At 37.4% G+C, this 16,735-nt stretch overlaps 1 protein-coding gene across 4 annotated transcripts in view; it reads right to left on the bottom strand.

The window, feature by feature from the left end:
- The window catches only part of LOC150091098 (mediator of RNA polymerase II transcription subunit 12-like protein), an 825,386-nt gene that overhangs the window by 41,154 nt on the left and 767,497 nt on the right, over nt 1-16,735 (bottom strand). For all 4 annotated transcript variants that reach the window (XM_090374287.1, XM_090374270.1, XM_090374279.1 and 1 more), the window contains one exon: nt 10,157-10,494. In XM_090374287.1, the coding sequence (XP_090230413.1) occupies nt 10,157-10,494 (338 nt within the window). The remainder of the gene's footprint in view (nt 1-10,156; nt 10,495-16,735) is intronic.

Consider the following 16,735-nt stretch of genomic DNA (forward strand, 5'->3'; position numbering starts at 1 on the left):
CTCTTATTCTTCTTAGTTGGCAACATGTGTTATTTACAGCTGGATACATTACATCACATTGTCATTGAAGGAGTAATAGCATGTTTGTGCAATTTTCATGTAATTTTTTGGCGCCTGAAATTGAAACTTTTAAGAAACTTAAATTTTAACATTACAAGATTATTCAAATTAATGATTTGTGTGCTAAAACATTTTCTTTTGTATTTGAGAGAGATAATCAAATATTGTTGTATTACTTATTCTTGCAATTTAAAATAAATTTAGCAGTTTCAAGTTTTGTGCTTTTCATTTCTTTTCAAGACATGTTTTTAAAAATTAACTTGGTAATTTTTTTTCTGCGTGTGTGTGGGGGGTGGGTACAAGTAGTTAGCCTTACCTATGGTGCAAAATGCCTGGCAACAGCACTGAGTGCACAAGAAAACATTGGTGGAAAGTTTTGAAATACACTATGTTATCAGAAGTATTGGGACACCAGAGTATAACCTCATGATATAGAATGTTGACTATGCAAATTATGCAGAGAATATTACAGCAGTGCACGGATATAAAGTTGTGGTTGACCACATATTGTGACAGGAAGAGACTTTACAATGGCCAAAGATGTTACCAAATATAATATGCACTACAGCTGAAGAAAATATACTCGGGAAACATAGAATAGACCATCAGCATGTAATTATACAAGGTGCAGCAATAAAGTTCCCCGAATGGTGCTGTTGTGGCCATATTCAATGAGTATGAAAATAAATGGAAGTGGTATAATGCAGTTCAAACTTCCTCCAACAGATGGTGGTACAAAGATTGTCTAGTAGACCGACAGGTTGCAAGTAACAACTACTTTCAGTAGTAGCACTATCATTCCATGTCATTAAACTTGCAATGGAGCAACAAACAAATATCAAATTTTGCTTTAAACTGAGAAAATTAGCAACGGAATTGTACAAAATGTTAAAAACTGTTTATGGTAATGAAAATTTAAACACACTGGTATGAACTTATTAAGTCATACCAGTGTGTTTAAATGGTGTAAGTGGTTCAAGACTTGAAATGAGGACATGATTGCAAAAGACTGGGAAATTGTAGCAATATTTTGGTGTTTGACCCTCAGAATGATGGCTGATGAGTTGGATATGAATAAGGAGATGATTCGTTAAATTATACATGAAGATTTATGGAAAAAGGAAGGTCTGTGCAAAATTTGTGTCACACAGCCTCATAGATGAGCAACGAAGGCTGCACCCAGAGTTGTCAAGACAATCCTAATTTCCTCGACTGTTTTGCCACTGGAGATGAATTTTGGTGTTTCAGTACAACCAGGAGAGACAAAGTGTCAGAGCATGCAATGGACTTCAAAATCATTACCAAGGCCCAAAACGTTTCATTTACAGAAGTCCAGGATAAAGAGACAATGCTGTGTTCTACATAAAGATGCTTCAAAAACTATTGAAGCATGTTTTCTGGGTGAGGTCACAATTTCGAGAGAAAGGCATCCGTTTCTTTTTGCATGATAATGCTACTGCCCATTCTGCACTTTTTGAAGAAACATGGCATTGTACACATCAACCATTCACCCTACTCTCCCAATCTAGCACCGGCACTCTTCTCCCTCTTTCCCCAGTTGAAAACTGGTCCCAGAGGAAAGCGATTTCAAGATGTTGAGGACAAAGAAAAATGGAACTGCTGAACTGACTATCATCTCTTTAGATGCCTTTGCTAACTCTTTTCAGAATCTTTTAGAATGCTGCAAAGGGCACATTCAATCAGGTGGGGATAACTTGGAATAAAAATAAAACCATATTTGAGCTCCTTCACTGTGTTCTTTTTATTGCACCAGTTTGGGAACTTTATTGCCACAAATCTTTATTGTCACATATGTGGCATTACAATGAGATAAGTATCTAGGATGAAAGGCAGTGCAAAAAAGTTTTGATGCCAAAAGTCAATGTTCATTGACATTTACAATGGCACAGTTTATTTGTTTTGAGTTATGATATATCAGCTAATTGAAGCTATAATGCATCAAGCTCAAAAGTGTAATCTCAAATTTTTATTCTGTTCATTTGTATGGTATAAGAAAACAGTAACCAGGATCACAATACACTGTTATAATGTTAAAATTTTATATGGCACGATATAAGCTAATTTTCTGTATGAATCTAAAAATAAAATACTTGATTTAAACTCCTTGAACTGCTAAGAAATTTCTAAGTATGTATGGTTCAGTTGGTAAATGGAAGACGACAAAAACAGATGATGCTGATCATTATGACAGACTCGGCATTCCATTAAAAAGTGCTGCATTGTTAGCAGTAAAAAGGTCCAAAATTTGGAAACCTAATGATTGTTGGTTTTTGGACAGTAACCCTACACAATTCAACAAATATTTTTTTATTGTATAAAAAAAAAAAAAAAAAAGAAGTTGGCTAGATAGATGTAACTTAGGGCATTGATTCCGAATCTGTTTAGAGTTTTCTTGGAAACCTGCATATTACTTGTTATAATGAGATTGATTACATGAATATGATGTATATGATTATGCCAGTTACATACCAATTGCAGCCAACATACATAAATACAATTATTATTTATTAATTAAAAAGGTTTTAGGGCTGAAAGCCTCAGACTATGGAAAATTCATTAATCAACCAAGTTAGTGCATAGTTTGGCATAGTTATATGCCAAGTTAGTGTTAGTTTGCAGTAACTCACAAAAGTAGGTAGGTCGCTGTGAAGGCATTCACAATATGAAATATAACAAAAATGCACTAACTTGTTTGATTATTTATTAATTATCAATGCTTATGCATTCATATTTAAGTAATTGTTTGAATATATCTATATCTTTGTTATTTAATAATTTAATTATTTGAAAATTAATTGTTTCAGGTAGGATTCAGTGAATTATTGAAACAATTTCATTGTTATGCCTCAAAAGTGTAAAAATCAACCCAACAAATTCTGTTATGTATGCAGTCCTTTCCTATTGCAAGGGATTAATCATGATGAATATTCAGAAAACTTATGTTTAGATGTCTTCAAGGTGTGAGCACCACATATTATTTGTATTGCTTGTTTGAATGGATTATGTGACTGACTAAATAAAAGAAAAAAGGCAGAGTATCTGTGATATCCATGATAAGGAGAGAAGCAAAAGACGACAATGGCAATCTTTACTTTTCTAATGTGAATGTCACTTGATTCTCAGCACAAAATTGATTTTATTGGAACCAGAATTCAGCAATGACACCAATCCTTCACACCATGGACCAGATTCTTTAGAAGACAAAATGGAATGCGATGAGGGTGCAATTAGCATTAGTATCAACAAAAAAAAAAAAAAACACTTCCCAATCACCTCTCCATCTACTCCAAAGGTTTGTTGTGTTTTTCCTTGAATTTATTTAAGCTATCAAGTTCCAAATGACAGCTGGATGGAACTTTATACCAGCAATCAACCACTCTCTGGCTAAAGGCAAATTTCTGCACATCTATTCTGCAACTGTCTTTCTTCAATTTGAATTTATGACCCCCTCAAGTGAGAAATATGAACAAGAGGAAGAATCCCATCAACAACGAGCTTGCTCAAACCATTTAAAGTCATTAACAACCCCGCCAACCTTTGTATCATCTGCAAACTTGGACATTAAGCCTGTTATTCCTTCATAAATATCATTTATAAATATAGAAAACAATAATGGTCCCAACACTGAACCCTGGGGAACTCCACTAATAACATTAGTCCATGACAAGAGGTGTCCACTGATTACCACTCTCTTGTTTTCTCCTGCTAACAATCCTTTTATCCATAGTAGCAACTTTCCCTAAATGCCATACTGCTTCAATTTGTAGAACAGCCTTCTATGTGCAACAGTATCAAAAGCTTTCCTGAAATCCAAATATATGATATCAAAATTATTTTTTGCATCCAGTTCCTCTGTGACCACATCATAGTATTCAATCAAATTGATCAGGCAAGGTTTCCCCTTAACAAACACCTACTGTGTCTGAACTAAAGCTGCAATTTTATCTAGATCATGCAACTTTAACCAGTGACTCCATAACTTTTCCGCGACCAGAAGTTAAACTAACAGGTCTGTAATTACACGTGTTCCCTTTGATCCCCCTTTGTGATTTGGGGATACATTTGCACATCTCCAGTCCATGGGAACCTCCCATGAGTCCAAGGAAGGTCTCATAATTATGGCTAAGGGTTTGCTTACTCCCTTTGCCGAATCCTTTAGTATAACTGGATAGATCTCATCCATCCCAGGTGCCTTTCTTATGTTTATTTTTAACAATTTCTGCTCCACTTTGCTTTCAGTTATTACAAAATCATTTAGCTTACTCCCCGAGTTTAACTCACCTCTGGCATTCCCCTCCCTGAATAACTCCTCATGTGCAAATGTTGATGCAAAATACTCATTCAGTTTGTTAGCTACCTGAGCAGGATCATTAACAGTAGAACCATCGATATCAAGTGGACCAATCTGATTCAACCCCTTCCTTTTAGAGTTTATATAAGTAAAGAACTCTTCACTGTTTTTCTTTGCATCATTTGACACAAGTCTCATTAGTTCATTTGACATCCATTTAGGCCGAAACCTTGAACAATATTTCTTAGTTGGTATGAAAAGCCTAGTAGCTTCCAAGATTAATTCTTTGAATGCTTCCCATTTTGAATTTGCTGTTGGTAACATCATCAGTTGGTCCCACTATATAGAACTTAAAAACTCTTTGAAGCCACTGTAGTCACCTCTACGAAAGCAAAAACCCTTCCCTTTACCCGTGATGGTAGTTACCCCTTTGAGTAAATCCCACATCAGCACACTGTGATCACTGCTTCCTAGTGGTTCCTTTATCGGCAAATTATTATGCATGAAGAATCACTACTGATAATCAGATCAAGAATATTACTCCCTCTAGTTGCCTCCCGAACATGCTGCTGCTGTAGAAAACAGTCATCCAATAAATCCACAAAATCTTGCTAGTGTGCGAGTGACCAACAGACAAGTTCCAGTTAATATCTGGGAAATTAAAATCCCCCATTATGAAACAATCTGATTTACTGGCCCACTTTATTGATCTGTACAGTTGTTCATTATACTCATCAGAGCCATTAGGCCTATAATACACTCCTACTCTTAATTTTGCTTTCCCAGTGCCTATGTCACACACAAAACTGACTCAACACTGCACTGTCCACCATTTCCACTGGCTGCACTTTCTTAGATTTTATGTGTTTCTTAACTAATAGCATAAGCCCTCCTCCCTTCCTATCCTTTCTGTACACATTGGAGGGAGTATATGATGAGAGCCTTGTCGATCAATTCGGCCCTGGAAAGATTGTGCAAGGCTCAAGGGGTAGAATTTTTTTCAGCCTGGACTGTACTTGTTAACAGGAGAGATTGCTTCTACAGGGATGGGATACACTTAAATAGAAAGGGTGCAAGAATATTTGCTGATGCTATCGAGGCAGTGTTAGGTGGGTCGGAAAACTGCTAGCTTGGCGGGAGACAAAAACAAATAGATTAACAGTAGCCACTGGCAGAGGTGAAAGAGATTCTTGCACTGCTTCTATTGGAATGAGCAGAAGCCTGAAAAACAAGATGCAGGATATTTCAGAGACTGCTGGAAGTCATTGCGGTACAAGTAAACACATGGGTTGTGTTAGGGTAGCTAAGAATAGAAACAGGTGCATGTATACTTGCGTGTACACCAATGCTAGGAGTTTAGTAAATAAATTTGATGAATTTGAGGTATTGCTCAAAACATCAAAGACAGATATTGTTGGGATTTCAGAGACGTGGTGTCACACAGATATAAGGAATGCAGAACTGGAATTTGGGGAGTACAACATCTACAGAAACGATAGACAGGATAAGAAGGGAGGAGGGGTTATGCTATTAGTTAAGAAACACATAAAATCCAAGGAAGTGAAGCCAGTCAACATCGATGGACAGGGCAGTGTCAAGTCAGTTTGGTGTGACATAAGCATAGGTAAATCAAAATTGAGATTAGGAGTGTGCTATAGGCCTAATGACTCTGATGAGTATAAGATACTGTACAGGGAAATAGAATGATCCAGTAAATCAGAGAGTCTTATAATGGGGGATTTTAATTTCCCAGATATTGACTAGAATTTGTAGGTTGGTCACTCACACACTAGCAAGGCTTTTGTGGATTTATTGGATGATTGTTTTCTACACCAGCATGTTCGAGAGGCAACTAGAGGGAGTAATACTCTTGATCTGATTATCAGTAGTGATTCTTCATGCATTAAAAATCTGCAGATAAAGGAACCACTAGGTGGCAGTGATCACAGTGTGCTGAAGTGGGATTTACTCAAGGAGGAAACTACCATCAGAGGTAAAGGGAAGGGTTTTTGCTTTCGTAAAGGCGACTATGATGGTCTGAGACAGTATTTAAATTCTATACAGTGGGACCAACTGATGATGTTACCAACAGCAAATTCAAAATGGGAAGCATTCAAGGAACTAATCTTGGAAGCTACCAGGCTTTACATACCAACCAAGAAATATTGTTCAAGGTTCAGGTCTAAATGGTTGTCAGATGAACTAATGAGATATATGGCAGAGAAGAAAAATGCATGGGATACATACAAATTAATGGGTGACATGGAAGCCTATGATAGATATAAGTTGGTCTGTAACCAAGTCACAAAGGAGATTAGGCAGGCAAAGGCAGATTATGAGAAATCCTTGGCAAAGGATGCAAAGAAAAACAGAAAAGAGTTCTTTACCTATTTAAACTCAAGAAGGAAAGGGATGAATCAGATTGGTCCACTGGATGTTGATAGTTCAACAGTTGAGGATCCTGTCAGGTGGCTAACAATCTAAACGAGTATTTTGCATCTACATTCACACATGAGGAGTTATTCAGGAAGGGGAATGTCATAAGTGAAGTAAACATTGGCAGTGAGCTAGATGATTTTCTAATAACTGAGAGGAAAGTGGAGGAGATATTGTTGAGGATAAACACAAGAAAGGCACCCGGGGTGGATGGGATCTATCCAGTTATATTAAAGGAGGCAGCAAAGGAAGTAAGCAAACCCCCTAGCCATAATTATGAGAGCTTCTTTGGACTCAGGGGAGGTACCCATAGACTGGAGATGTGCAAATGTAACCCCAATTCACAAAGGAAGATCAAAGGCTGACACAAGTAATTAGAGACCTGTTAGTTTAACTTTGGTTCCAGGAAAATTAATGGAGGCACTGGTTAAAGAAGCACTGCAGGATGATCTGGACAAGAATTCAGTTATAGCTCAGACACAGCATGGTTTTGTTAAGGGCAGATCTTGTCTGACCAATTTGATTGGATACTATGATGTAGTCACAAAAGAACTGGATGCAGGGAATAACTTTGATATTATATATTTGGATCTTAGAAAGGCTTTTGATACTGTTGCACATGGAAGACTGCTGCACAAATTGGAGCAGTGTGGCATTGGAGGCAAATTGCTGCTATGGATAAAGGGATGGTTGAGTGGCAGAAGACAGAGAGTGGTAATCAATGGACACTGCTCAACGTGAACTAATGTTATTAGTGGAGTTCCTCAGGGTTCAGTGTTGGGTCCATTGTTGTTTTCTGTATTTATAAATGATATTGATGATGTTATATCAAGCTTAATGTCCAAGTTTGCAGACGATACAAAGGTTGGCAGGGTTGTTAAGGACACTACTGATGCTATGCTGCTGCAACAGGATCTGGAAAGGTTGAGCAGATGGGCTGAGAGGTGGCAAATGAAGTTTAACATTGACAAATGTAAAGTACTACATATGGGAAACAGTAACCCCAGATCAACGTATCAACTCTGTGGTACTATGTTGACAGTGGTAGAGAATGAAAAAGACCTGGGGGTAATTGTGCAGGCAGATATGAAGTTCTCTGAGCAGTGCAGACGAGCGGCAAGAGTAGCTCATGGTGTCTTGTTAATGATATACAGGAATTTTTCTAGCCGGGATAGGGATGTGATTATTCCCTTGTATAAGGCCACACCTTGAGTACTGTATACAGGTCTGGAGGCCTCATTTCAAGAAGGATGTAGAGCTGCTGGAACGAGTACAGAGAAGGGCAACAAGATTAGTGAATGGAACAAAGGGTTGCTCTTACGAAGAAAGGCTTAAGTTTTGCAAATTACAGAGTCTGGAGACTAGGCATCGGCGAGGTGATCTGATAGAGGTGTATAAGGCTTGAGCATGCTCAATGCCGATGGGATTCTTCCTCTTGCTCAGAATAATCACCTGAGAGGGCATAAATTCAAATTGAGGAAGGATGGATGTCGGATAGATGTGCGGAAATTTGTCTTTAGCCAGCAGGCAGTTGGTTTGTGGAACAGACTTCCATCACTTGTTGTTGAAGTTGATAGCCTAAACAAATTTAAGGCTCAGCTGTACAGGTATTTCGAACGAACGGAGGGGTGAAATGGGAGTAGTGGTTGTGTGTTTTTTTTTTTTTTTTTTTGGCTGATGCTGAATAAGCTTGCTTTCTTGCATCATATGCCTCTACTAATGCTAATGCTAATTGTACTCCCAAAATTCCAATTCTGCATTTTTTATATATGTGTGACACTACATCTCTGATATCCCAACAATATTTGTATTTGATGTTTTGACCAACACCTCAAACTCATCTACTAAAGTGCTAGCACTGGTGTACATTCAAGTATACATGCACCTGTTCTTATTCTTAGTTACCCTAACACAGCCCATGCACTTACTTGTTCCACAATGACTCCTAGCAGTCTCTGAAATCTCCTGCACCTTGTTTTCCAGACTGCTGCTCATTTCAACAGAAGCAGTGCAAGAATCACTGTCACCTCTGCCAGTGGCTACTGTTAATCTATTAGTCTGTGTATCCCTCTAAGCTAGCAGTTTTCTGACCCACCAAACACTGCCTCGATAGGATCAGTAAATATTCTTGCACCCTTTATATTTAAGTGTATTCCATCCCTGTAGAAGCAGGGATGGGATAGTGTTTTTTAAGGAAATACCACAAGTACACATTATGTATGAATGGCACCTCTCCACTGACTCCTCACAGTGAAGTCTGAAAGTTGCACTCTTGGTTAACAAGAACTTAAAGCTTAAAGACATGACTACTTGAAGCAACTCAATATAGCACTCGTCAATGGAATATCTACAGCGACATCAAAAAAACTTGGCATGCCCATTAACAAATTAAGAAACTGCATAATGTATATAATGAAATGGGATGTTGTACGTTACTGAAATTTCATTTCTTACATTTGCATTCAGACTTCTTTCACGAAAACCTTGGTATAGTGAGTGATGAGCAGGGTGAAAAAAAAGTGAAGTCAGTGAAAAATTGCTACCAAGGTTTGTAAAATGAATGTACATTTGCATACTACTATTGGAAATTGTATTGCCACACTGTGGATAAAGTGCATTACAGGAAATCAACTACATAACATTTGTAAATTGTACATATCTTTTTTTAAATAATGTGCTGTATTATTTTAACTATATATACAAAGTTAATTGGGTTTAAACTTTCTAGAAATAGAAAAAAAAGTATGAGTGACTGGGGATTTTTTTTTTTCTTTTACAGCATTTTCTTTTAATGTTTAGCCATTCTAATACTAATATCCATCTGTTACAACATAATAAATGACATCAGATTTCTCTTTTAGCACATTCATTGCTTCATGCAAATATTTTGAATGTTTAATCCACTTGAGGGGGAACCATCCTACTTTTAGAACTTTTCTTCCATGTTGACAAAAGAAAAACCAGATATTTTTGTCAAGCAGCCTTCACCAGAGGCTAATTAACTCTGTCATAATGAGAAGAAAGCTCAAAAACACCTTTGCCCTTTTCAATAAAGACTGACTCAACTTGGGTCAAAAATTGTCGGAAAAGTTGGCAGCAAAGCATTAAGTGCTATTTATTGGGGTCATTGAGGGCACTCACAGTGATCACCTCATAACACAAGTTATTAACTGCCACTCATAAAAAATACTGCTTTTATCTAAGGCAAACTTTTGTTTGATATTCTACCAATTAAATATTATAAATTCAATGAATTTACTAATTAATGATTAATTTCTATACTTGAAATTAAATTATAATTTTATTTAAAAGATTTATAAATGTTTAGCAATTTGAGGGAATACATACTGATAATCCCTGAGGCCTTAATTGTTGACGAAGCATTATTTGTTGTCTTTTCTGAAGCATGTCCATGCTCTGATATGGTCCAGGTCCTGAGTTAGAAGTGTGATTTCCGGGATGACCTGAAATAGGACCAGCACCAGCTGATGCTCCTGGATGACCAGTTCCCATGGGTCCTGAAATAGAGACTGTCTGGGCTGTACCACTTGAAACCCCAGTAGCTTGATGTTGGGCATTTCCTCCTGGACCAGGAAGAAATTGTGTGGACGGATGGCGAGCTCTTAGCATAGAACTCAATGCAGCTTTGGATTGTGATAATGGTCTTTCAAATCTTGGCCCACCAGCTTATAATGAAAAACAGATTTCAGTAAATGATAGCATCGTTCATAAAAAAAGAAAATATAAAATGAAAATTATTAATAAATATTTCATCCTAAATGAGATACACAGAAATTATGAGGGGTGTTTTGAAATTTTCAATTAACGTTACCAAAAAAAAATAAATAAATAGTTCTAATTTGCTATGTCCGTATGTTCCACAGACCCAATGTCTGTATTGCTTACCACTACCAAACTAAAAATTAGGATTACTAGTGCTGTGAACATACTGTAGTAACTACACATATCATTTTTAATTGTCAATTCAAGGTAAACTGTAGTATCTTAGTCACCCTTTTAAACTTTTCTAGTAATTTTTACATCACATAGTTCATTATTCACTAATGTCAAGAGCATTAAATAAAATCTTTAAGATGTGAACATAATCAATTTTCCAATAAATTCATTCTACCAAAGAATGAATAGGTGTTTTCATTTGCATAATCTAAAGTTACTTTTTTTTAATGGAATATTATTTCTCTAATACATTAAATGGCTCTAGTAGCATATGTCATATCCTGAACAGAACTAATTGTTTAATATTACACTACAACTTTTTTAATATTAATTTTAATTTTTTTTGATTTGTTTTGAAACCTGCTACCACAGAAAATAAAAGGAACATAATGTAGTATGTTGCAAGAAAGCAAATGTATGAGCTTATGCAGCATCAGCCAAAAAAAAAAAAAAAAAAAAAAAAAAAATCACACCATTCCCTCCAAATGCCTGTCCAGTTCCTCCTTAAATTTATTTAACCTATCAACTTCCACAACGACAGATGGAAGTTTGTTCCAGCAATTAACCACCCGCTAGCTAAAGGAAAATTTCCGCACATCTATTCTACATCTGTCTTTTCTTAATTTGAATTTATGCCCCCTTAGATTCGTAATCTGAACAAGTGGAAGGATCCCATCAGAATTCAGCGTGCTCAACCCATTCAAGGCCTTATATACCTCAATCAGATCACCGCGCAGGTGCCTAGTCTCCAGCCACTGCAATTTGCAGAACTTAAGCCTCTCTTGGTAAGAGGATCCCTTCATTTCCCTCACCAATCTAGTTGCCCTTCTCTGTACACGCTCAAGTAAATCTACATCCTTCCTAAAATGAGGCCTCCAGACCTGTACGCAGTACTCAAGCCGTGGCCTGACCATTGCCTTATACAGAGGGATAATCACCTCCTTTTCCCTGCTAGCAAAATTCCTATATATCATTGACAAAGCCCCATGACCTGCCCTGGCAGCCTGTCTGCATTGCTCAGAAATCTTCATATCTACCTGCACAATTACTCCCAGGTCTTTTTCATTTTCTACCACCTTAAGTGTAGTACCACACAGTTGGTACGTTTCTCTGGGGTTACTTCTACCCATATGTAGTACTTTGCATTTGTCAAGGTTAAACTTCAGTTGCCACTTCTTAGCCCATCTGCCCAAATTATCTAGATCCTGTTGCAGTAGCACACTGCCATTACTGTCATTAACAACCCTGCCAACCTTTGTATCATCTGCAAACTTCGACATTAAGCCTGATATACTTTCATCAATATCATTGATAAATATACAAAACAACAGTGGACCTAACACCGAACCCTGTGGGACTCCACTAATAACATTAGTCCAAGAAGAGCAGCACCCATTGATTACCACCCTCTGTCTTCTAGCACTTAACCATCCTTTTATTCATTGTAGCAACTTACCCTTAATACCATTCTGCTCCAATTTGTACAATAGTCTTCCATGCGCAACAGTGTCAAAATATCAAAATTATTTTTCGCATCCAGTTCCTTTGTAACCACATCATAATATCCTATCAAATTTGACAGACAAGACTTTCCCTTAACAAACCCATGCTGTGTCTGAATTATTGCTGCAGTCTTGTCTAGATGATCCTGCAATGCAACTTTAACCAGCGATTCCATTATTTTACCCGGAACAGAAGTTAAACTAACTGGTCTCTAATTACTCGTGTCACCCTTCGATCCCTCTTTGTGAATTGGGGATACATTTGCACATCTCCAGTCCGTGGGAACCTCCCCTGAGTCCAAGGATGCTCTCATAATTATGGCTAAGGGTTTGCTTAGTTGCTTTGCCGTTTCCTTTAACTGGATAGATCCCATCCACCCCAGGTGCTTTTCTTACGTTAAACTTCAACAATTTCTCTTCCACTTTGCTCTCGGTTATTACAAAATCATTAAGTATCTTGCTACAATTTGATAACCTTCTGCCATTTTCAAACCTTAATAATTCCTCACGTGTGAATGTAGATGCAAAATACTCATTCAGTTTGTTTGCTATCTGAGCAGGATCATCAACAGCCGAAACCATCGATGTCAAGTGGACCGATCAGATTCATCCCCTTCCTTTTAGAGTTTATATAAGTAAAGAAATCCTTGCTGTTTTTCTTAGCATCTTTTGCCAAGGATTTCTCGTAATCTGCCTTCGCCTGCCGAACCTCCTTTGTGACCTGATTACAGATTAACTTATATCTGCCATATGCTTCTGAGTCGCTTGATAATTTATATGCATCCCATGCATTTTTCTTCTCTGTTACGAGTTTCATTAGTTCATTTGACAACCGTTTAGGCCTAAACCTTGAACAATATTTCTTAATAGGTATGAACCTTTTAGTAGCTTCCACGATTAATTCCTTGAATGCTTCCCACTTAGAATTTACTGTTGGTAACATCATCAGTTGATCCCACTGTACAGAATTTAAAAACTGTCGGAGACCACTGTACTCGCCTTTACGGAAGCAAAAACCCTTTCCTTTAACCCTGATAGTAGTTAAATCTTTAAGTAAATCCCACGTCAGTACACTGTGATCACTGCCACCTAGTGGTCCTTTTATCTGCAAATTCCTAATACATGAATGATCACTGCTGATAACCAGATCAAGAGTATTACTTTCTCTGGTTGCCTCTCGAACATGCTGCTGCAGAAAACAATCATCCAATAAATTCACAAAAGTCTGACTAGTGTGTGAGTGCCCAACCCACAAGTTTCAGTCAATATCTGGGAAGTTAAAATCCCCCATTATAAGACATTCCGATTTACTAGCCCACTCTATTTCTCTGTACAATTGTTCATTGTACTCATTCAAGTCATTAGGCCTATAACACACTCCTACTCTTATTTTTGCTTTCGCAGTGCTTATGTCACACCAAACTGACTCAACAGTGCACTGTTCATCTATATCAACTGGATGCACTTCTTTTGATTTTATGTTTTTCTTTATTAACAGCATAACACCTCCTCCCTTCCTATCCTGTCTATCCTTTCTGTACACATTGTACTCCCCAAATTCCAGTTCGGCATTCCTTATATCTGTGTGACACCACGTCTCTGATATCCCAACAATATCCGCCTTTGATGTCTTGACCAACACTTCAAAATCATCAAATTTATTTAGTATACTTCTAGCATTGGTATACATGCAAGTATACATGCACGTATTCTTATTCTTAATTACTCTAACACATCCCATATACCCACCTGTTTCACGATGACTGCCATCCGTCCCTGAAACCCCCAACACCCCTCGCCCCAGGTCGCTACTTATTCTAATAGAAGTTGTGCAAGAATCACCTTCACCTCTGCCTACGGCTACTGTTAAACTATTAGTCCTTGTATCCCCCCCAAGCTATCAGTTTTCCGACCCACCTAACACCGCCTCGATAGCATCAGCAAATATTCTTGCACCCTTTCTATTTAAGTGTATCCCATCCCTGTAGAAGCAGTCACTCCTGTTAACAAGTACAGTCCAGGCTGAAAAAAATTCTATCCCTTGAGCCTTGCACAATCTTTCCAGGGCCGAATTGATCGACAAGGCTCTCATCATATACTCCCTCCTATCGTGTCTGGGCAGATATATCATTACACTATAGAAATTAATTATGTAATGGGATTAATAATCTATTAAATACATTATAAATTAATATATTATCTGAACTGTTAGCTTCAATGCTACAAATAACATTCACCACCACTGTTTCTTATGGCCATTTGTACTAATAAATACATTCTGATTACCATCAAGAGCTCTCTGAATTCAGCTATGTAAATAACAAACAAGGTTAGACTAAGAGCAATGCATGTGTTCTGAAGATAAACAGTGCCACCGAATGAATTTTTCTGTTATATTTGAATGCATCTTTCAGTGTACGTAACTGGGAGATGAGAACATTAAGGTTTTAGTGTTGCACGTTATTCAGTAAATAATTTTTTGATGATACGGATTTTCCAACTACTTTTTATATAACTCGTGCAAGTTACCAGTTTCTAGGCTTGACTGTTAAATATTAATGCCAATGCTTCACCAGTAAGAGAAGATCTAAACTCTGCTTTTTTTTTTTAAACTTGAATGAATAATTTTCCCATGCTCAGTAGTACTCTCAGAAATTGTTAAAATAACAAACACTATTTGGGATAATGTATATTTCAAGCTTCCTTGTGCACTTGTTAGTTCTCAACCAAGGACCACTGCTCTCAATTCTTTCTTCCTCCTTAAATGTCTAGTAGGCTCTCCATGCTGAAATTGAGAAAACTGATTCTGCAAAAATATCTATTTCTTTATCTTCACTGAGATTGATATTGGTCATTATCTGAATTGCCAAATAACTGAACCACGGAATTAGTGAATTAGCTGAATGCTAATAGCACGGTTTTCTTTCTCAGACTACACACGTGAGGAAATTTGCCTTAAATCAGTGGGTAGTTTTAATAAATTCAAGGATAAACTAGACATACTACTGTAGGGGAGAGACAGGTAATGTTGGGAGTGGTTTCTTTCTTTTTTTTTAAGTTAATGCTATATAAGCTTGCTTTCTTGCATCATTCACTGTTACTAATGCTAATATAATTAGGTGTTACATAATCACAGATTGTTTCTAATTGTGCAAAACTAGAATTTTCAGTGGTGTAATCAAAGAAAACATTTCCAAAAACAGATATTAGGAGTATCACAAGTTGCTGAAATACTGTTGGGGTCTTATTGACCCCATGCCAAACTTAGGGTAAAAAAAGAGAGATAAATAGAGAGAGACTGCAAACGAAAAAACATACAATTTATTTGTATTTTTAATTTAGCTCTGAATCCAACATTTAACCAATAGATTTTTCAAACCCAGGATTTCTTATCAATGGGTTCTGCAGTGCCATGCAACTCAGATCTGTCCTTACTGCAATTTTCCATCCCTTCAAATTCTTACAAGCATTTAGTTTAATATAGGTAGTATTCTAATATTAAGTATAAATGGGCTTGTTGTACTGGGATCCATGGTACAATGAAATAAGAGAAGTGTAAATCCAGTAAATATCTTTAATTATGAATACTTTGGAGCTTTCAAGACAATCGTGTCTCTTCTTCAACAGAGTTTAAACTTAACGGATACAGTTATGTGTGCAGTGAGGCGTGTGAAGGCACGTTATTCAGTCATTAAACTGGCGTTCATTGTTGCTGCAGGGACATGCGCAGTTCTTCTCCAGTGTGGCAGGAGTGCTGTGACTCGGGGGAGAACTGAGGGGAGGCGATTCTCAAATGCATCAAAGTCTAAAAAAATGTGCAACTTGTGAAACGTATGCCGAACTCTCTGGAACAGAACATGATCTAGCCAAGGAGGATGGCTTTGTGTGTGCCAGGTGCAGAGAGTTTGTGCAGAAATTAGACGTCAACCCAGCGTTTTAATAGGTGTCTATGAAAGCTTGAGGTGTAGGGTAGATGCCCTCGAATAAATAAATATGAGGGGCTTGTCAAGCTCTCAGCTGCCCAACTCAATGCCAGAGCTCACTCCTGAGTATCAGGCAACATAGTGGCAATCTCCAAGGCAGAATGTGCTGATCCCAAAGGAACTAGTTATTTTTGGTGACTCTATTGTCAGGGAGACGGGGAATATATTGTGTAAAAAGGATAGATGGAATAGGACCAGGGTATGTCTGCCAGGGACAAAAGTTCATGATGCTGTGAAGCATATATCTTTTAAGGGCACAAAGGGTGATATTGTTGTACATGTTGGCACCAATGACATTAAAAGTAGGAGATCTGCAGATTTACAGAAGTACAGGTCAATATTGCAAAAAAGTCGTGAGTTAGAGTTAAATTTGAAAGTATCTGCAATTCTGCCCAGACACGATAGGAGGGAGTACATGATGAAAGCCCTGTCAATCTATTTGTCCATGGAGGGAATGTGCAAGGTTCAAGGGGTAGAATTTTTTC

This window comes from Mastigoproctus giganteus, chromosome 1 (genome assembly GCF_048544385.1).
Source record: "Mastigoproctus giganteus isolate SK-2022 chromosome 1, ASM4854438v1, whole genome shotgun sequence".
Lineage (NCBI taxonomy): Eukaryota > Metazoa > Arthropoda > Arachnida > Uropygi > Thelyphonidae > Mastigoproctus > Mastigoproctus giganteus.